The following is a 22,380-nucleotide window of genomic DNA, read 5'->3' as shown; positions in this document are numbered from 1 at the left end:
CTCTGCTGACACTGGTTCCCTCAACATCCTCATCCTCCTCGACCTGAGCGCAGCCTTCGATACAGTGAACCATAACATCTTGCTCACCAGACTCAAAGACCTCGGCATTGAAGGTTCTGCATTCAGCTGGCTCCGTTCCTACCTTTCCAACAGATCCCACTTCATCTCCCTCCATAACCACACCTCTGCTACAGCCACAGTCACTCAAGGCGTTCCCCAAGGCTCTGTACTCGGCCCCCTCCTCTTCATCATCTACATCCTCCCCCTTGGTCAGATACTCCGCCACTTCAACCTGGACTTCCACTGTTACGCCGATGACACCCAGATTTACCTCGGCACCAAATCCCCGCACAACCCCCTCCTCTCCCATATCAACACCTGTTTGTCATCTATAAAAACATGGATGCAACATAACTTCCTCAAACTCAACAGCGATAAAACAGAATTCCTCCTCATAGGCTCCAAATCTACACTCAGCAAAATCAATAACCCCACTCTCACCATCGACGGCACCACTGTCTCCCCATCTTTTAAGGCCTGCAACCTTGGTGTAATCTTTGATTCCACCCTCTCCCTTGAGCCTCACATCTGCCATGTCATTAAAACCTCCTTTCACCTCCGCAACATCGCCAAAATCAGACCCTCTCTCACACCTCCCGCTGCTGAAAGACTCATCCATGCCTTCATCTCCTCCCGACTGGGCTACTGCAACTCACTTCTCCTTGGCATCAGCTCCACCTACATCAACCGACTCCAACTGGTCCAGAACGCAGCCGCCCGACTCATCACCCACACCAAATCCTGGCATCACATCACTCCAGTCCTCAAACAACTTCACTGGCTTCCCATCTCCCACCGGATCACCTACAAAATCCTGGTCCTCACCTACAAAGCCCTCCACCATCTGGCCCCCCCCATATCTCACTGACCTCCTCTCCCCCTACCAACCCTCACGGTCCCTCAGATCCACATCAGCCGGTCTCCTCTCCATCCACAAGTCCAACCTCCGCAGTTTTGGGGACAGAGCCTTCTCCAGGGCAGCTCCCAGGCTTTAAAACTCCCTCCCCCAACTGGTCCCTCACCATCTTCCAGTCCCGCCTCAAGACCCATCTCTTCACCTCTGCCTATCATCCACCGCCTGTTCCACCGTCGAGGTCTTGGTTGGATCTATAACACCAATTAATGTATTGCTCGTCATTTATTGCCCATGAAAAATTAGTGGTGCCTTGAATTGTTGCAATCCATTCTCATATCTATCCATCCATCCATATTACTAAAAGTCTGTTCTTGACCGGTTTTGGCCATCTGTGCTGCGATTTCCGAGAGAACGCCGCCACCTACGGCTGTCATTTTTGGCCACCTTGCTCAGAACCCCCCTCCGCCGCATGTGTGCCGAGGATTTTTCCCGTCGATGAAAAATGACAGAGATATTAATGTTTTTACAAGATTCCCCATTCTCCCTACTGCCCCCGCTGGCGGCAGGGGGGAGGGACTATAAAACCAGGAAGTGGTGTGTCTCACAGTCTCTTCAAGATGGAGGAAGGCAGAGGGTCACGTTTCTCTGAGCTGTGAATAACCCTGAACACATGTCTACTCAAATGTAAGTGCCCTTAGTGGTTCTAAAATGCTTGCAGAATGTGTCTATTGGTTCTAAAGCTTGCAAAAAAAAGTGTCTATTGATTTTAAAGCTTGCAAAAAATGTCTATTGGTTCTAAAGCTTGCAAAAAGTATCTATTGGTTCTAAAGCTTGCAAAAAAAAGTCTATTGGTTCTAAAGCTTGCAAAAAAAGTGTCTATTGGTTCTAAAGCTTGCAAAAAATGTCTATTGGTTCTAAAGCTTGCAAAAAATATGTCTATTGGTTCTAAAATGGTTCATACTAGCGCTCCAGAAAGCCCCCCCCCCCCACTGGTCAGCAATATTGGAAGTGGTGCAGAGGTGGAATATTGCGTTGGGGGACCAGCCCTCCCGTGTGAAGCTGGGACCCAACGGGTCCCACTAGTCTATTACTAAAAGTCTGATCTTGACCGCTTTTGGCTCACTGTGCTGTGATTTCCGAGAGAACGCCGCCACCTACGGCCGTCATTTTTGGCCACCTCACTCAGAGCCCCCCTCCGCCTTCCTGGACCAGAGGATTCTTCCCATCGATGAATAATCAGAGAGATATTAATGTTTAAAAAAAATGTGCCATTCTCTCTGCTGCCCCTGCTGGTGGGAGGGGGGAGGGACTATAAAACCCGGAAGTGGTGTGCCTCACTCAGTCTCTGCAAGATGGAGGAAGCCAGAGGGTCACGTGTCTCTGAGCTCTGAATAACACTGAACACATGCCTACTCAACTGTGAGTGCCCTTAATGTGGTTTGAAAATGAGAATATGGTTGGTTTGCAGTAAACAGGCACTGCATGCAAATGGTTGTTTGGGGGGTTTGGGTTGAAGTAAAAAGGCACTGCATGCAAATGGTTGTTTGGGGGGTTTGGGTTGAAGTAAAAAGGCACTGCATGCAAATGGTTGTTTGGATGGCTTGGATTGAAGTAAAAAGGCACTGCATGCAAATGGTTGTTTGGGGGGTTTGGGTTTAAGTGAAAAGGCACTGCATGCAAATGGCTGTTTGGGGGGTTTGGGTTGAAGTGAAAAGGCACTGCATGCAAATGGTTGTTTGGGTTTAAGTGAAAAGGCACTGCATGCAAATGGTTGTTTGGGGGGTTTGGGTTGAAGTGAAAAGGCACTGCATGCAAATGGTTGTTTGGGTTGAAGTGAAAAGGCACTGCATGCAAATGGTTGTTTGGGGGGTTTGGGTTGAAGTGAAAAGGCACTGCATGCAAATGGTTGTTTGTCTAAACTTGACAACTTCCTGTTTGCACTATATTGATTTTAGATTAAATGCTACCACTTACGGCTGTGATTTTTGGCCATCTTACTCAGTCCCCCTCTGCTCATCAGGTGCAGAGGATTCTTCCCATCAATGAAAACCAAAAGTGGTATTATTGTTTTAAAAATGTTGGGAATCTCTCTCCTGTCAATCACGCCATGAAGGCCACACCTTTTCCGGTGGGAGGGTGAGGGATTATAAAACCCAGAAGTGTGGGTGTGGCTCAGTCTCTGCATGATGGGGGAGGGAGAGGTCACGACTCTGTCTGAGCTGTGAATCAACTGAACACTAAATGTCTACTGAACTGTGAGTGTGGTGTTTTGTGTGGTTTTATGGTGGTTTTTATGGTGGTTTCACCCTGCTTGAAATAGTATGAAACTGCATTTGAATGTGGTGGCCTTGCACAAAATGGTATGGAACTGTATTTGAATGTGGTGTCGTTGCACCCTGCATGAAATGGTATGAAACTGCATTTGAATTTGGTGGCCTTGCACCCTGCTTGAAGTGGTATGAAACTGCACTTGAATTTGGTGGCCTTGCACCCTGCTTGAAGTGGTTGGAAACTGCACTTGAATTTGGTGGCCTTGCACCCTGCTTGAAGTGGTAGGAAACTGAACCTGAATTTGGTGGCCTTTGTACCCTGCTTGAAGTAGTATGAAACGGCACTTGAATTTTGTGGCCTTGCACCCTGCTCGAAGAGGTAAGAAACTGCACTTGAATTTGGTGGCTTGCACCCTGCTTGAAATGGTAGGAAAATGGATTTGAATTTGGTGGCCTTGCACCCTGCTTGAAATTGAATTTCAAGGAATAGTTGTGAGTCAACTGCCAGCCCACCAGCCGTGAGTGAGCTGCCAACACATCAGGCTTGAGGGACTCTGAATGCCCCAAGAATCCATTTGGCCCACAATGTCCAAACTAGCCCTCTGGAGACCAGTAATCCCTGCAGCCAACAACACCCATACCAGCGCTCCAGAAAGCCCCCCCCCCCCCCCCACTGGCCACCAATATTGGAATTGGTGGAGAGGTTGTATATTGCGTCGGGGGACCAGCCCTCCCATGTGAACGTGGGACCCAACGGGTCCCACTTAGTCCAGTTACTACTAAATTCAGAGCAGAGTTTCAGTATTTTGACCCTCGACAGTTAAGAAACAAAGTGAGGACAGATGTTCCAAAGTGTGTTTGTGACTACACCACAACTGCCAGCACTTATGAGTTAAATCTACTCTTAAGGCTGGAGGGCTGATCTTCCAAATCCCCGGTTGTTCTCTATACGGCTGAATCTTATTTCAAACTACTAGCTTTTGCACCCTTGCAGAGCACATACTATGATCAATGTAGGCCTTACTGATTTGGCCCATCTGAATAGCAAGGTGACACTTGCTACTCGGATGCGCCAGACAAGGGACTCTGGGTACTTGTCAGAGATGAGTATTTTCCTGGTAAGTGGCTCTGTAAACCACTCATTGAAACACAACATGGCAAATTTAAAAAGCAAAATAATCACCTCAGAAACGCAGTCTTAGTCCCGCAGTAGTTATATTTGGTATTTAATCACCAGTTGGAGCCATGAAAATCTTAAGCAGTTTGTACAGTGTAATCCATAGCAGCAGAGCTGTTGGACAGGATATGAAGCCAACTTAATGATGTCAGGAGGCAAGGTGGACACTGCAATATTTATTTTGCTATTGTACACTAGCAAAAGAGTTTTTTTAAACATTTCTCACGCATTCCTCATGATTGTACTGTGAGATATCTATCTTATCTATCTATCTCTATAATTATAAAATTATAATTAGTTAAAACAGACTGTACCCATCTGACAGGTTAAACATTACACTAACTGACAAGAGATGGCCAAAGGACCTAACTGGAGCAAATGTTCTTTTGGTAATATGTTTAAAGGTGTCAAAATGCCACATTACCGTACATCCAGATTAGATGTTGTGAACAGCATGAAGATACCCAGTTTGTACGCACCTAGATTAAAAAAAAATTATTGATAAACGCTGTTTCCATCATTCCCACTTCAGAATTAACGTTAACATTTCAACTGAAATATCTCCTGACCAAATTTATGATGTATATGACCGACTAGAAGTAAAACCTGGATAAATCCAACGTATAGTTGTGAATATTGCTCATTAAATAACTACAGTACTGATACTCCATAATAAAAGCATTGATTTGTCGTTAAAATGAATTCAGTAATAACGTGTCAACGATAGCAGTGACAATCGAACACTGTGGTTTTAATGTTTTCGTTATCAAACATTCCGTTATCAAACATAGTCAATGTCCGCTCTGAAGACATTTCCAGCACAATGGGGTCAGGGAGGGGGGTGGTGGTGGTGTGTGAATCAGTGCGGGGTGGATAGATGGCGGGTGAGGGGGGGGGGGGGGGGGAGGGGGTTAAGAAGGCAATCAGTGCGGAATGGATGGATTGAGGCAGGTGAATTAGTACGTGTTGGTTGGAGTATGTAAAATTGTGAGGGGAGAGCACGGGGATGTCAGTGGTGTTGATGGGGGGGATCAGTACGGGATGGATGGGCGGGATCAGTACAGGATGAATGGGGGGGGATCAGTACAGGATGAATGGGGGGGAGATCAGTACAGGATGAATGGGTGGGTCAGTACAGGATGAATGGGAGTAGACAAAAGTGCTGGAGAAACTCAGCGGGTGAGGCAGCATCTATGGAGCGAAGGAAATAGGCAGCGTTACGGGTCGATACCCTTCTTCAGACTGTTCCCCCCCCATTCTTCTTGAATGGGGATCAGTACAAGATGGAGGGGGGGGGGTGGGGGGTGGGGGTCAGCGCAGGATGAATGGGGGGGGATCAGTGCAGGATGGATGAGGGGATCAGTACAGGATGAATGGTAGATCAGTAAAAGATGAATGAGTAGATCACTACAGGATGGATGGGGGGATTGGTGCAGGATGAATTGGGGGACCAGTGTAGGATGGATGGGGGGGATGGCAGAAGAATCAATGCGAGGTGGATAGGGTGATCAGTGCAGGATGAATAGATGGGGGGGTGTCAGTGAGGACTGAATAGAGGCGGAAATGGGGATCAGTGCGGGATGGAGAGGAGGGGTCTCAGGATAGGGCGGGGTGGGGTGGAGGGGGCGGACGAGAGAGAGAGAGAGAGAGAGAGAGAGAGAAGGGAAGGGGCAGAGGTGGGGAGGAAGGAAGATCAGCGCTCCTCGGACGACAGTGCCCCGCTGCCTTGGCCGTCCCTGTCCACTGCCAAGTTTAGCCGCCAAAGGGGGAGGCGGTTGGGATCTCCTAGCCACCGCCTCCCCTCCTCCGCCAGCCAACAGCAAGGTGCGGGGCCGAGCGGTGCAGCTCAAAGATTCTATAGCTATAGGATCTTTGGTGCAGCTGCTTCAGACGGCGGAAGGAGGCCTCCCCTCCCTCCCTCCCTCCCTCCTCCCGGCCTCAGCGTGCGAGAGGGTTTGTTTTGAAAGCGCCGTTGGCAGAGTGGCAGGCAGCAGCCGCTCTCAGGGCGGGCGGGCGGGGTGCGGGAGGAGGAGGAGATGGAGCCGGTGTCGCGGCCGCTGCTCATTCGCTCATTCGCTCCGACCCTTCGTCACTTCGCACCTAATATCTTTGCCCCGCAATACAGCCGTCGCCGACACGAAACGTCACGTTCCTTTACTCTAGAGATACTGCCTGACCCGCTGAGTTACTCCATTTTTTTGTGTCTATCTTCAGTATAAACCAGTAACTGCAGTGCCAAGCTGGGCAAAATGACTCGGTGTTTAGGTTGCCCGGCGGCACTTTGGGTGGTCATTGGCACCCGGGCAACCGTTAATTTCGAGCCCTGTACAGTACCATACGTGCAATTCATATATGTGGTTATTGAAATATTTTCAGATCTATAGAATTTATAATATTTCTTAATGATTGTAAATATGCAAATAGTGCAAATTGATTCATGATCTATAATCATTAGAGATGTGCCATCTTGATTTAAATATTGTGCTGCTTTTTTCCTAAAAAACCCCCAATTGTTTTAATTTTCCTATTGCAGGCGCGATAGATGTAGCACATGACAGTCCAATTGCATGTTGGTTCAGTGGTATGCTTTGCTGCTTTGGTGGTGCTATTCTGGCATCTCTGCTTCTAGGTGAACCTCCCATTGAACCCTTCACAAACAACAGAAATATAATACTGGCTTCTGTAATTTGGTAAGTGTGGAAGATTAATATATTACTGAATTTGAGCAACTTTCAGTTTAAAAAAAACTCTGTTTGTCCTCAAGTGTTTCACTATTGCAGTTTAATTCCTACCATTAGCTGTTCTGAAACTATTCTTCGTTAAATACTTGTATAGATTGTGGGTTTTGCATCTGCAAATGTTTCTGGCGGGCTATTTAGTTTTGTGAACTGGAAGCAGCTGTTTTTGGGAAATTCATGGCTGACATGGAAGTAGTTTAAAAAGTTCAGGACCCGCATGTTCCAGTAACATGTCTGAACAAGAATAGCAAAGTAAGGGAACCTTGGATGATGAGAGAAGTTGTAAATTTGATCAAAAGGGAAAGGGAAGTATATGTTTTTAGGAAGATGAAATAAGATAGGGCATTTTGAGGAAAAGCAATAAATATCTCGTGGGGAATTAGGAAGGTCATGAATTGACATTGGGAAAGTGGGATTAAAGTTAATCCTTGGATTTTTTTATTCATGTATTAAAAATTATGGACAGGATAGAACCAATCAAGGATAAAGGAGGAAGAGGAAGTATATGGGATTCTAAATGAGCACTTTGAATTGGTATTCACCACAAAGAAGGGCATGGAGCATAATGGGATCAGCGTGCGGTATACCAGTAGGAAATTTTGAAGTTACAAGGGAGGTTGCATAAGATCTTTTGAAGTGCATTAAGGTGGATACATCCCTAGGACCTAATGGAATGTATATTAGGTTATTGAGCGGGGCAAGAGAGGAGATTGCTGGGGCCTTGACAAAGATTTTTACATCCTCCCTAGCCACAGGCGAAGTTCTGGAGGACTATAAAGTAGCCGGAGTAAATAAGGATAATGGGGATAATCCAGGAAAAATTAGGCCGTTGATGCTCGAATCAATAACAGGGAAGCTATTGGAGAGGATTCTTTGGGATAGGATTTACTTTTATTTTTAAGAGAATGGGCTAATTAGGAAAAGTTATCTTGACTTAAATTGTGGTTTGCTCAGACATGGTTAACACATACGGAGATGACTTAAATCACTATTTTTTGCTTGTAAGTTAGCCTGACCATATACTGCATCGCTTAACAATCTGTCACAGGCTCGGGTTACTTCTAGATTCTGCCTTTCCCTTCAACACGCTGGTGCTAATTGTTGCATCCACTGCTATCCCTTCATTAGTTAGTATTCTTTTGTCAGCTGTAAGTAAACTAATGGCTTGTTTTCTGTCTAAATGAAGTCCTTGTGTAAAAATATAAATTAATGTACACTTTATGTTGTAGAGCCATACAGCATGCAAATGGGACATTCAGCTCACTATGTCCATGCCAACCAATGGACACCGTTTATATTAATTTCATCTTCCAGCACTTGCTCCGGAGCCTTCTGCGTATATGATGTTAAGGTGCTCACCGAGACACTTAAATGCATTTACCTGGTTAAAGTGCATCTGCCATTTCTTGGCACATTTTCAGCAACATATCAGTATCACCGTTGCTTAAGACTATCCTTCACATTATCAGCAACTCTACAGATGACAGCAAGACTTACTGATCATGCCTCTCCATTCACATCCAAATCATTCATATATATTACAAAGAGCAATGACTCCAGCACTGATCCCTATCAAACACCACTAGTTAAAGGGGTCTATTACAAAATCAAACCTCTACGATCACCCTCTGTTTCTGATTGATTGCCAAGCCAATTTTGAGAGAAAGCTGGGAGAAGGGTGATGGCAGGGCAATGCCTGGCAAGTGATGGATGGATACAGGTGAGGGTGTATTTTGGTATGCAGATTGGTTGGGCAAAGGCCAGAGGTGAAGAGACAAGATGTGTGAGATAAGAAAAGAAGTTCTGCAAATTGTGAAGCCAGAGGAAGGAATGAAGGGAAAGGGGTGTGAATCCAGGCGGGGCACACGGTGGAAGGTTGGGGTGGGGTGTTGTTAGTAGGTTAGTTAACTGTAATTGGAAAATTCATTGTTCATACTGTTAAGTTGTAAGGTACCCAAGCGGTGAGGTGCTGCTCCTCCAGTTTAATCTAATAATGGAGGAGGCCCAGGATAGAAAGGTCAATATGGGGAGGGGAGGTAAAATGGTGAGCAACCAGGAGAGCTAGCAGGCTTTGGTGGACCAAGCGCAAGTCGCCAAACATAGACTAGGTGACCATTTCGCCGAGCAATCAGATTGGTCCAACTGGATCTGCCTCTGACAAAGCCATGCTGGCTATCTCTGATTCGTCTGTCTTTCCAGGTGATCATTACTCTCCAGAATATTTACCAATAACTACCTTACCACTGATGTTAGGCTCGCAAGTCAGTAATAACCAGGCTTTTCCTGAAAAGGAGGATCATTTTAATACCTTTTGGACAAATGAGACACATTTCTGTTCTGAATCCTGCCTGCTTTCTTACAACTCTTATTCATTTGATTGTTTCGGTAGTGTCTTTAAAAAAGCCAGCCTAACTATGTTTATTCCCATGTCTTGTGTTGCTGACCATTCAGTCGAAGAGATCAAATGACTCCCAATACCATGTGAATGAGGAATTTTATTTAGTACCAACAAAAGTGTACATGACTATTTGGCCGGTTTAACCCTTTTACTTGCAATGAAGCTCCTGGGGAACTCTTCAGTCTTTTGGAACAATTTCTATATCAAAGGATGCTTGAAAGATTACAGAAATGGCCTTGCAATTCCTTTGTGACTACTCTTTATTTGCAGACTTTGTCAGAGATTGATGCTTTTTCCACAAACTTTCAGTATTCTATACCTTCCTGTTCGTGTTCTTTCTAATTTGTCTGCCATTTTTTCTTGTTTTTGTTATTATCTTTGATACACTCTTCACTAAAAATGTAAGCAAATTACTCAATTAGTTTTGCTGCTGTTCCTTCCTCTTGTAAATTTGGTTTCTACAATCTTTTTTCTTCCATTTCCCTTTTAATGAAGTCTCCACTGATTATAATGGATGCATTGATCTCAATGTAATTTACTGCATTTGGTTGAATCAAAAACAGATATGTCTGTCCTTTTCATTCTCTTGCGGTAAACCTCGTCACTTTACTGTGCTAGCAGACTGAGGGTTAACGCTTTCTTGACGGGCTAAGATCAAAATAACAAATGAAAACTGAGGATTAAATGGTAGCTTATGAATTGCAGCCAATTTTGATTGTGTTTTTCATTATAGTTCTGTTATGCTCCTGTCGATGAATCCAATTGAAAAACTTCAGTGAAGCCACAACTTGTTAATCTCCTGCATTTGTGAATTATTCCCATTAACAAATTGTGACTGAAGAATTTACTGATCTTCCTCAAATAGTGGCCTGGTTCAATAATGCATGTGGGGTCTCTGGTTAATTTTTACAGTACTGCAAAATATTGTGCACAATTAGAGGCTACGCCTGATAACCATATTGCAAAATGGTTTCATTACTTGCAAGTTCCTTTATATTCCATCCTTATACCACTGTGTGCTTAATTTATTTTTATTTTGTATTATTTACTCCCAGACTTGGCTTTGGTCATGGGTTTAGTTTTTAATTTCTGCCCTCAATTGATTCCTCTTTACCTTATAATCGTCTCCTGGTAATTCATAAAAATAGCACATTTCTTGCTTCCTTGATGCATTGTTGATATCCGAGGTATGAAATATGTTCCCAAGAGGAGTGGGTGCTATTGGGATAACGAGAGACGAAATTGTAGGAGGCCTAGCTGAGATATATGAATCATCGTTAGATGCAGGTGAGGTGACAGATGACTGGAGGGTGGCTCTGTTTAAGAAGGGCTGCGAGGAAAGCTTGGGAACCCTTGATCTGTGAGCCTAACATCTTTGGTATGGAAGTTACTGGTTTCTGAAGAGGTTTCTGAGGATAAGAATTTCATGCATTTAGATAGTGGCTTTCTACGTGGGAGATCGAGTCTAATGAATTTGATTGATTGAAGAAGTAACCAAAAAGATTGACGATCGCAAGGCCAAAGACGTTATCTTTACAGACTTCAGCAAGGCCTTTGATAGGTTACTGCATGGTAGGCTGCTCTGGAAGGTCAGATTGCATGGGATCAAGGGAGAATTGGCCAACTGGATAGAGAATTGGATTCATGGAAGGAAGCAGAGGGTAGTAGTGGAAGGTTGTTTATCGGACTGGAAGCCTGTGACTTGTGGTGTGTCTCAGGGGTCTGTGCTGGCCCCATTTGGAGTGATATCAACAATTTGGATGAGAAGGCATATTTTGTATGCTTGCAGACGACTCTAAAGTAGGTGGAATTGTAGATAGTGAAGATGCTTTTCAAACATTACACCTGGATCTTGATCATCTGGACAAGTGGGCTGAGGAATGCCTCATGGAGTTTAATGCAGATAAGTGTATGGTGTGGAATTTTGGGAAGTTGGGCAGGACCTTCACTCTGAATGGCAGGGCCTGAGGGAGTGTTGTGGAGCAGAGGTATCTATGAGGATAAGTACATAGTTCCCTGAAAGTGGCATCACAGTTAGATAGGCTGATGAAGAAGGCTCTTGGTGCATTGGCAGGGTATTGAATACAGAAGTTGGGGCATAATGTTACAGTGTACAAGACATTGGTGAGGCTGCATTTGGAGTACTGTCCAGTTTTGTTCACCCTGCTATAGGAAAGATGTCAGTAAACTGTCAGTAAAGTGTTCAGAGAAGACATAAGAGGATGTTGCCAGGACTTAAGGGCTTGAACTATAGGGACAGGTTGAGTAGACTAGAACTTTATTCCTTGGAGTGTGTGAGGTTGAGGGGTAAACGTATAGATGTTTACCGACCACAATGTACGACAATGAAAAGCGGCGGAGACTAATGGTGAGGTTGGTGTGGTGGTGGTGGTGGTGGGGGTGTTTAGGTAGAGTGGGGGAAGGGGTGCATGATGTGTCTTGGCAGTAATTTTACTGCTGCTTGTTGTACAGTGCATTTGGAGGAAAATGTATGTTTCATTAAGTGAAATGACAGGATCTGTTTCAAAATTCCCTGTTGATTAGCTTAGACCAAAACATGGACATTATTTTTAAAGGGGGTAAGTTGGGGAGGGGGGAGGAATTTAATTAGCTTTCATTTTTTTAAGTGAAGACATTCTCATTGTCAACTTGTTAAATTTATTCATGGTATTTCATTCATTTCATGGTCATCTATTTCATTTATATTTTTAGGTATTTGATATTCTACTGTCCATATGACAAGTTCTACAAATGCTGCAACTTTTTGCCATCCAAATTATTTATAGCTGGTATGAAAGAAGTAACAAGAGCCCGCAAAATTGTCGCAGGTGTAGTTGATGCACACAGTCGTTACAGAAATGGGTGGCTTGCTGTAATTGCTGTTGGATGGGCTAAAGGTATGAGGCCGTTTCATTCAGAATGTACATGATATTCTTTTTTTAAGAACGCGTTTCTTTTGGGGCATTTATTTGTGCCTGCAGTTTAGAAAGCATTAATTCCTGTTGTCAGTGAGAGGAATCTTAGCACATTGGTATTGGCTGACCTTCGCTACCTGGCTAACAATCAGGAGAAGCAAATTGGACTACTTTTATTTCTTCTTTTTCTTTCCACCTGTGCCATGAAAGCATGGTTCAATATGATTGGGTGGCAGGGAGAAATTTATGCCTATTCTGCAAAATATAATTATGGAGTGCATTTAATTATAGAGTGTTCCTTGTATAGTGATACAGATATTACCCTATTAGAAACGTTAATTTTTTGTTGTCTCTGTCCAAAGGTGCTGGTTCTGGGTTGATATCCAACTTTGAACAATTGGTGCGTGGTGTATGGATGCCTGAGAGAAATGAGTTGCTGAAAATGTCCTAGTACGTAATGGCTTTGAAATTGCATTTAATTTGTTTTAAAGTGAACAATGAGAAAATCTCTAACATTTCCATTTTTTGTGTAGCCTTCCATAAAACAAATGGCCTTAGCTCTTAATGCTCTTAGTCCCTATTAGTTACCCCCCTCCACACACCCTCTCTCCTCCTGATGATAAATACTTGGTATTATAATTGTGTTTCCGAAATGAAAATAAAACATTGTGTAAAGATAAGAAATTGTGGCAGCACAGTATATTGGAAATGTTATTGCTTATGGGATTTCATAATGATTATAGTAAAGATTAATGTGCCAGTGAAAATATCCTAAATTCATCAAACAGCCAGACAACCAATGCCAAGACTGGTATGGGAAAGATCTTTGATATGGTTGCAATTATTTTTTCCACCTGAAGGAAAATAATATATTCTTACCCATTTTTTATTGTCCTTGTGTAAGTAGACTATCCTGTCATCTTGCAGGGAGAACAAAGCATAGAGACCATTTAAAAAAATAATTGCTATTTAGACTCTGGTCATTTCCCCATTCAATATGAAGACGTTATTCTCTGCGATTATGGTAGTAAAATGTTTGCCAATGTTAAAAAAAACTAGTCATGTTGCTTTCCTTGTTTTGATTTTAAAAGCAGTAACTACCTTGTATAGAATAAAATACAATGGATGCTGGAAACCTGAAATAAAAACATAAAATGCTGAAATATTCAGCAGGTTGCTTGGCATCTTGGGTGAAGAAAAACACTAAACTTTTTGGGAAGTTGAATAGTCATTTACAGAGTTCCGGTCTATCCTTCACCGATCTAGTCCTTTTCCAAAGTTACGATTATGTTCCAGTATTATAAATAATAGAATGAGAAAGATGACTACATGGGCATATAACATCCACTTAAGCAGCTTTTTTTTCCAGCTGAATGTCTCCCTTTTCTGTTTCATTTCATCTATTTTCTGATGTTCGCTTACAAATTGAAATTATTGACAATGAACCTCAGTCAGAGTGGTGCAAATCGTGGGTGCAGTAGGTAGCTATACCTTTGGGTTTATTTTAGATTGTTTTTGCTGTATAGCTGTCTAATCATTATGTATTGCATAATGTCTTGTTTAACATTGGCCATGTCCAATGAAGGATTAATTATCCTGTTTCTGTTTCAGTGCAACAAAAGTAACTCTTATAGGTGCTGTTCTCTTTACTTTGCAAGAGATGAATCATCTGCCTATTACCAGACACAACCTGATCTTTTTGTACACTATGTTTGTAGTTTCAACAAAGGTACGTGAATGTTGTAAAATATGTTATAATGATACTGATGCTGAAGCTCAAGAATAAAGATGTGGCAATGGAGCTGTTGCTGATTCCTTACTGTATATTTAACTTTTGTGGGACAATTTAACATTTTTGTGTCAGCAGAACTAGCAAGTTCATTGTGAGTCCAGGTTATACTTTTTCTATTTTTGGTGCTGGGAATAAAAAATGAACAAACTATGATGTCAGATTGGTGCTGAAATATTTTTGAATTGCCCTACAAATAATATTTAATGCATATGGAAACATTGAACTGAACTTATCTTTGCTTCAAACAGCGGGAGACCATCTGCAAGGATAGTGGATTATCAAAGTTTTACTGTGTTGGGTTGGATTTGATTGCTTGTCTGTTATGTTATAAGCTACCCAAGTGGAATATGAGGTGCTGCTCCTCCAGCTTGCATGTGACATTACTCTGGCAAGCGATGAGATCTAGGACAGAAAGGTCAGCATGGGAAGGGGAGTTAATGGTTAGAAACTGGGAGATCCAGCAGGCCTTGGTGGACCCAGCGTAAACATTCAGCGAAATGGTTGCCGTCTTCCCGATGTACAGGAGACCACATTGACAACTGGATGCAGTAGATGAGGTTAGTGGAGGTGCACATAAACCTTTGTCTCACCTGGATGGATGGGAGGGATAGTTATAAGGACAGGTGTTACATCTCTGCAGGAGAGAGTACCTGAGGAGGAGATGGTTTAGGTGGGAGGGGATGTGTGAACCAAGGAGTTGCGGAGGGAGCAATCTGTGCGGAAGGCAATAAGGATGGGGATGGGAAGATTGATCTTGCTGAAGTTTTCTACACCCTTCTCCCCACTTCGATTCGCACCCACTCTCCCCTCCCCTTTCAGCTCCACTCCCCTCCGGCCCCATAACTCGCACCTCTCTCATCGCTATCCCACACTTTTTCTTCCCTCACATCTTGCCTCCGTCCAAACATCTGCTCATCAAAAAATTCCCCTGTCACCTGCATCCATCCTCCATCCACCAGGCCCTGTCCTAACCCCCTTCTTCCCTCACCACAATCAGTCTAAAGAAGTGTCTCAACACGAAACACCGACCACCCATGCCCTCCTTGTTGAGCCAATCTTGCACTTTGTACACCATGTACACCATGATCCAAGTAACGTTGTACCTCAGAAAGCAAAGTATATAATAGCTTTATTCGTATGACTTCTCAGGGAAATGTGGTGACACAAAACTGGCCACTGCATTATTATGGGGATCGCTTTCAGATTCTTTAATATATGTTATATACAATCTGTTTTTCAGTCTTGAACTACCTGGTTCAAATGCGATAAATGTTGGAATCATACGCCTATTCATAACTACATAAATATGCTTTCGTTTGGATTTTTTATATATTCTATTTATTAGTAACCTCCATTCTCCAGTGAGTTACAGAAATAAAATGTGTGAAAAAGCATTCCAAGTAGTACTTATTGTAATATTTTGTGATCAGGTATATTCTATTTTTAAGTGCAAATTAAACTTAGCATGTGCTTGATTTGGAGTTTTTGAAAGAAGAGGCACATCTATATTTTGGATCCATGTAATTTTCATGCTGACATAACATGACATTTAAATGATGAATAGATAACAAAGAAAAATTGGGTCTGCTACTGCAAAATTGTTGCTATCAGCTGTTCTACTAGAATCCAGTCGGAACAAATAACCATAATAATTAACCATAAATTGCCATTCTGCTGAGGGGCTCCTGTGTTATTTCCCTGTGAATACAGTGGTCTTTGGGAAGGACAAAAGCATATGCAAAGGGAAGTTTTTTGTTTCTAATTTTGCCAATTCGATTTTGTGAATTTAATTTCAAATGCTGCTGGGTGAAGACATAAATTTATTAGAGCATAACGAACATTCTGTTTTTATTAATATTGATTGAATGCTTAGGATGACGAGAAGAAACTCCATCTACTCACAGTATCCTCCATAATGTTTGGGACAATTACCCACTATTTATTTATTTGCCTCTGTTCTCCACAATTTGACATTTGTAATAGAAAAAAAATCACGTGGTTAAAGTGCACATTGTCAGATTTTATTAAAGGGTATTTTTATACATTTTGGTTTCACCATATAGAAATTACAGCTGTGTTTATACATAGTCCCTACATTTCAGGACACCATAATGTTTGGGACACATGGCTTCACAGGTGTTTGTAATTGCTCATGTGTGTTTAATGCCTCGTTAATGCAGGTATAAGAGAGCACTCAGCACCTAGTCTTTCTTCCAGTCTTTCCATCACCTTTGGAAACTTTTATTGCTGTTTATCAACATGAGGACCAAAGTTGTGCCAATGAAAGTCATTATGAGACTGAAAAACAAGAAGCCATTATGAGACTGAAAAGCAAAAATAAAACTGTTAGAGACAACAGCCAAACCTTAGGTTTCCCAAAATCAACTGTTTGGAACATCATTAAGAAGAGAGCACTGGTGAGCTTTCTAATCGCAAAGGGACTGGTAGGCCAAGGAAGACCTCCACAGCTGATGGCAGAAGAATTCTCTCTATAATAAAGAAAAATCCCCAAACACCTGTCCGACAGATCAGAAACACTCTTCAGGTGTCAGGTGTGGATTTGTCAATGACCACTATCCGCAGAAGACTTCATGAACAGAAATACAGCTACACTGCAAGATGCAAACCACTGGTTAGCCACAAAAATAGGATGGCCAGGTTATTGTTTGCCAAGAGGTACTTAAAAGAGCAACCACAGTTCTGGAAAAAGGTCTTGTGGACAGATGAGACAAAGATTAACATACAGTATCAGAGTGATGGCTAGGGCAAAGTATGGAGAAGAGAAGGAACTGCCCAAAATCCAAAGCGTACCACCTCATCTGTGAAACACGGTGGTGGGGATGTTATGGCCAGGGCATGTATGGCTGCTGAAGGTACTGGCTCGCTTATCTTCATTGATGATACAACTGCTGATGGTAGCAACATAATGAATTCTGAAGTGTATAGACACATCCTATCTGCTCAAGTTCAAACAAATGCCTAAAAACTCATTGGCCGACAGTTCATTCTACAGCAAGACAATTATCCCAAACATACTGCTAAAGCACCAAAGGAGTTTTTCAAAGCTAAATAATGGTCAATTCTTGAGTGGCCAAGGCAATCACCTGATCTGAACCCAATTGAGCATGCCTTTTATATGCTGAAGAGAAAACTGAAGAGGACTAGCCCCCAAAACAAGCATAAGCTAAATATGGCTGCAATTCTGGCCTGGCACAGCATCAACAGAGAAAACACGCAGCAACGGGTGGTGTCCATGAATCGCAGACTTCAAGCAGTCATTGCATGCAAAGGATATGCAATAAAATGCTACTTCCATTTACATGGCATTGCTGTGTTCCAAACATCATGGCGCCTTGTAATTTCTACACGGTGAAACCAAAATGTATTAAAAATGGCCTTCATTAAAATCTGACTGCACTTTAACCACATGTGATTTTTTTTTTCTGTTACAAATCTCAAACTGGAGTACAGAGGCAAATGTATAAATGATGGGTCTTTGTTCCATACATTATGGGCACTATAAACAAAGGGATTTTTTGATCGTGGCGTGATGGCAGTAAATACAGGATACGTATCTACGAGATTTGGTAACCGGTCAAACAGAATAAAAAGTCAGAACTCTGACTGTTATGGGACCCCTATGGTATTGGGCTTTCTGTTCGGAATGCAACTTTATTTTGTGCTCGGGAAGCACTTGATCTTCTGAAAATGTGTGTGTTTTTTAATGCAAGATTTACAGGAGGATCCTGACAACCAAGTAGAAAACTAAGTATGTTTTGATGTTTCCATAAATTTATACATTTGACACGTATCCCAATGCCTGGACATGTATGTGTTTTGGTGTGTGCTCTAACTTTATTCCCTCCCGAATAATGGCTCTTTGGTGCTAGATATAAACTTTCAGCATGTACATCATGATCCTGGTGCAATGTAACAATCTTTCTTCAGGATGAGCAGAAAATTTAAATGTAATTACTTCTGCTTAATTTTTTTAAATCCTATTGTACATTGTCTCTTTTGTGATTGGGGTTATGGTTGGAAGATTAAATAGCTAGGTATTTGATTTAATTTTAAATGTTGAATCTTGAAAAATGTTGACATGACTTTTAAGTATTGAAAGTATGATGCAGCTTTTAACAATTGCTTACTAATAGTTTTCATGAGTTCTTGGCAATATTTCACTTGTTTGAATCTACTGGCTCTTAGCGCTACTAAATAATTAGAAGATATATGACTGGATTTTTGTTTTGTGGAATGGTTTTGAGGAAATGTGACCTAAATTTATCTTTTTCACAGATGGTTGTTAATTAGGGCAATAACCCCATATAGCCAACTGAATTCTCAACCAAAACCCAGAGCTGTAAGAATAGAATTGCCTAGTTAACTACCCAGTAATGGACGGGGTTGTGCAACTAATTAGTGCTGGGCATCATATTCATAGTTGACAAATAAAATTCAGAAATTTCGATTGTGCACAAGGTTTTCTTTCCCCGGCAATCTTTGAACACTATGGTACGAATAAAAGTATATTCCTCCATTTTGCCTTTGGAATTTTCCTTCATTAAAGTACAAGATATTGCCAGTAAGACATTTTGATTAGGTTTGTGATCTAATTTTGCTAATTCGATTAGGTTGACTGCAATTATATTATCTATATTGAGGTCTTGTATTTACCGGGCTAAGACATAGTAGAAAATTGCTCTTAAGGCTTTTTTGTTAGAGAAAACTGAATGTTCCAGGAAGAGGATTAAAGTTTTTAAGTGTTGCTCATAAAGAAAGAAGTCTCACTAAATATTAATGACTTTTTAAAAACTAGAATGCTGTTATTGCTGCTGGCTAGCACTAGTATTACACAACATTGCATCTTTTTTGCAGCTTGCCATATTTTTAATATTCATTTTGGTTTTGATCAGGCCGGTACAAATTGGCCAATGTATGATTTTGTATTTTAGGTTGCAATGGTGCTCTTTAACATTCATCATTCACCTTTTGCACCAATGGAAATTGCCTTGTACCATATGGCTTTTAGCTGGCAATCCAGTTCCTCTGAAGACCATTTTAAGACGGAAGCTTCCAATAAAGAAGAATTACAGGGGAAACAATGCCCTGCTCCCTCAGGTATCCCTTCTGAAGAAATGGATATGATAAAAAGGAGGAAGACAAAGAAGTCGGAATAAGAAACTCTTCATCTTGAGAATCCAGAATATTTCTTTTCTGATGGACCTTTGTTCCATTGAAATCCTTTTATGTGAAGTGTGAAATTAAGAAACCATTTAATAGCAAAAGCATTAATAAGTGGCATAATTATAGTGACCTACAAAATAAAATGTACTTGGGGATAAATGATGGGTACCATAGAATTTAAGTAGAAGGCTATTTCAAGAAAATAGACTAAAGAAGTTATTGGAATAAGGTTGATTCTTATTAGTGTTTAAGGGGTTGAAATAGGAAGTATATCAGAAGCCTGTGAACAATTTTCAAGTGTCCTTTATTTAATGCAAAAAAAAATATTGCTGCAATTTTGTGTTTATATCAAGATTAAATATTGTTTAAAAATTGAAATGAATTTATGGAAAATTTATATGTGAGGAAATATTCCACTTTTTAAATTCCACAACTGCTAGTAAATATCAAAATTATACATTCCACAAAAAGCAATACTGTAAGATCAATCACTAAATGATGGGAAAAAAAGTTTTTAAACTCTGGAAAGTAAAATTTCAACAGTCTAGCTTTTATAGTCAATGACCTGAATAACAGCTCTGTTATAGTTGCATTTTGGCAGACTCAGTCAGATGTTTATGAATACACCTTTAATGTTACTTTTTGTATTGCTTGAGACTATTTTACAATATATTATCTAATGATTTTTGGCAGGGTAAATGATGTTGGTGAATATATAATTCAAACAAGTAGATTACATTTTCAAATATTATTTCAATTTGCACCTGTGGATTTAAACTTTGTCATGCTGTTTCTCCTCGCGGTGGTATGTTCATTGCATTCAAAAGAAACTGCCAACCATTGTGCTCCAGTTTTTAATCCCCTCAATTTAATTGACAGAAAACAAAATTAATTTAGTACAAGTTATATGGCATAGCCAGAATGTTGAGATTTTCACTTGTACTTTTTCGAAGATAGAGGATAAACCTTTGTTTTTGTGAACTATAAACTTGGGATTTGCTTACACAACTGAAATGTTCTCTGTACAATGAAATAGGTTTGTTTGTATGCAAAGTGAATTTGTCCTCTTTTATTGACCATTGTTAATTAACCATGTTTATATCACCTAAGCACATTTTTGATGGTGCAATTCTAGTTTGCATTTTTTTTTAAAGGTAACAATTTGTAAACCATTTTTTTAAACCAGTCTTTACAGAACACAATGACAGCTATATGAGGTAGAAACATTACCTTACGGTATATTTCCGTACAATATTATCTGGAACTTGTCTAGAATCCTATGATGTGAAAGAGGATCTTGGTGTTGATGTGTAAAAACTGCAGATGCTGGAAATCTGAAATAAAAACAGCAAATTCTGGAATTACTCAGCATGATAGGCAGTAAGTATGGAGGGAGGAGCAGAGCTAGCATTTCAAGCTGATACCTTTTCACCAGAACAGATGAAAGATATGGGTACAGATGATCTGATATGTTAATTTTGTTTTTTACCTCCACAATGTTGCCTGTCATGCTGAGCATATCAAGCATTCTGTTTTATGTCTGAATTTATTCTCTTGACGTGATTATAATTTCCAATGTGAAGTCTACGAAGTGTACGATTGGGCTTAAATGTGTCATAAATATTTTTATTGGGACCATCCTTGCCTTAACTAAACAAGATAATGAGTGTGTGATGAATTTGAGCATATTAACACTCATTGGTGTTTGAGCACACTATCAGCATTGTACAGAATTGATCACTTTTATAATTTCTGGATAAATGGTGATTTGAAATGTAAAAACTTTTTGTGCAGAATTTTATAATGTGTACTTTGACTGAATTTATGAATAAATTGGGTTTTTTCTCAAGCTATGTGTATAATGGTGTTGATTTAGAAAAAGGCCCATTCGTCCCAGCTTGTCCATGACGATCAAGGTGCCCCTCTACACCAGTCCCACGTGCACGTATTTGGCCCATATCCTTCTAAATATTTCCTATCCATTAACCTGTCCAAATGCCTTTTAAATGTTGTTTCTGCCTTAACTACATCCTTCGGCGGCTCATTCCATATACCCACCGCCCTCTGCGAAAAAGTTGCCACTCAGACTCCTGTTCAATGTTCCCCTAATAAACACATCTTAAACTTATGTCCTCAGGTTCTTGATTCCCAGTCGCTGGGTAAATGACTGTGCATGTACCCTATCTATTACCCTCATTACCTTATACAGCTCTAAAAGGTCACTCTCCAAATAATACAGTTTTAGCCTGACCAATCTCTCCTGATATAGTTCAGGCCTCCAGTCTGGAAACCTTCCACCAATGAAGCCAATTATCTATCCAGTCCACCAGCTTTCCTTAGATCCCAAATGATCTAATTATCCAGAGCAGCCTACCATGCTGAACCTTGTAAAATGCCTTGCTGAAATCTATATATACAGCATCTATGACTGCCCTCATCAATCATTTTGGTCACATCTTCAAAAACTCAATCAGATTTGTGAGGCACAATCAGCCCTTGTTAACCTAAATGCATGTACATTATATCCCTCAAAATATTCTAGTAACTTTCCGAATACAGATGTTAGGCTCACTGGCTTGTAATTTCCAGGCTTTGTCTTGCAGCCCTAGAGGCACAGCATTTGCCACTCTCCAGTCTTCTGGCATCTCACCTGTGTTTAATGATGATTCATAAATCTCAGTCCAGGTCCGTGCAATTTCCTCTCTAGCTTCCCACAGATCAGATATATCTGATCAGGTCCAGGAGATTTGTCTACTTCCATATATGTTAGGATATTCAGCACACCCTGTATCTTAATACTGACTGTCCTCGAGACACTGCCATTGACTGCCCCAAATTTCCTGGATATTGTATTCGCATTCCTTTGTTGCTGTTTTTTTCAAGATCCAAGAACCTTGTACGTATGTACTTCACACAGTAATAACTTCAGCATGTACTGTGCCAGTTTAAAAAGGCCCAAAGCTGCCACCTAGAGGTTAATTAAGGATGGT

At 41.1% G+C, this 22,380-nt stretch overlaps 1 protein-coding gene across 2 annotated transcripts in view; it reads left to right on the top strand.

Moving 5' to 3' along the window:
• The window catches only part of tmem38b (transmembrane protein 38B), a 37,965-nt gene extending 16,726 nt beyond the window's left edge, over window positions 1-21,239 (top strand). For both annotated transcript variants that reach the window (XM_033018065.1, XM_033018063.1), the window contains exons 3-7: window positions 6,897-7,053; window positions 12,212-12,396; window positions 12,777-12,864; window positions 14,026-14,143; window positions 19,159-21,239. In XM_033018065.1, the coding sequence (XP_032873956.1) occupies window positions 6,897-7,053; window positions 12,212-12,396; window positions 12,777-12,864; window positions 14,026-14,143; window positions 19,159-19,383 (773 nt within the window). In that variant the 3' untranslated portion in view covers window positions 19,384-21,239. The remainder of the gene's footprint in view (window positions 1-6,896; window positions 7,054-12,211; window positions 12,397-12,776; window positions 12,865-14,025; window positions 14,144-19,158) is intronic.
• The last annotated feature ends 1,141 nt before the right edge of the window (window positions 21,240-22,380 follow it).

Source organism: Amblyraja radiata, chromosome 3 (assembly GCF_010909765.2).
Source record: "Amblyraja radiata isolate CabotCenter1 chromosome 3, sAmbRad1.1.pri, whole genome shotgun sequence".
Lineage (NCBI taxonomy): Eukaryota > Metazoa > Chordata > Chondrichthyes > Rajiformes > Rajidae > Amblyraja > Amblyraja radiata.
Note: the sequence above shows the minus strand (reverse complement) of the source record. Positions and strands in the feature narration are given on the sequence as shown.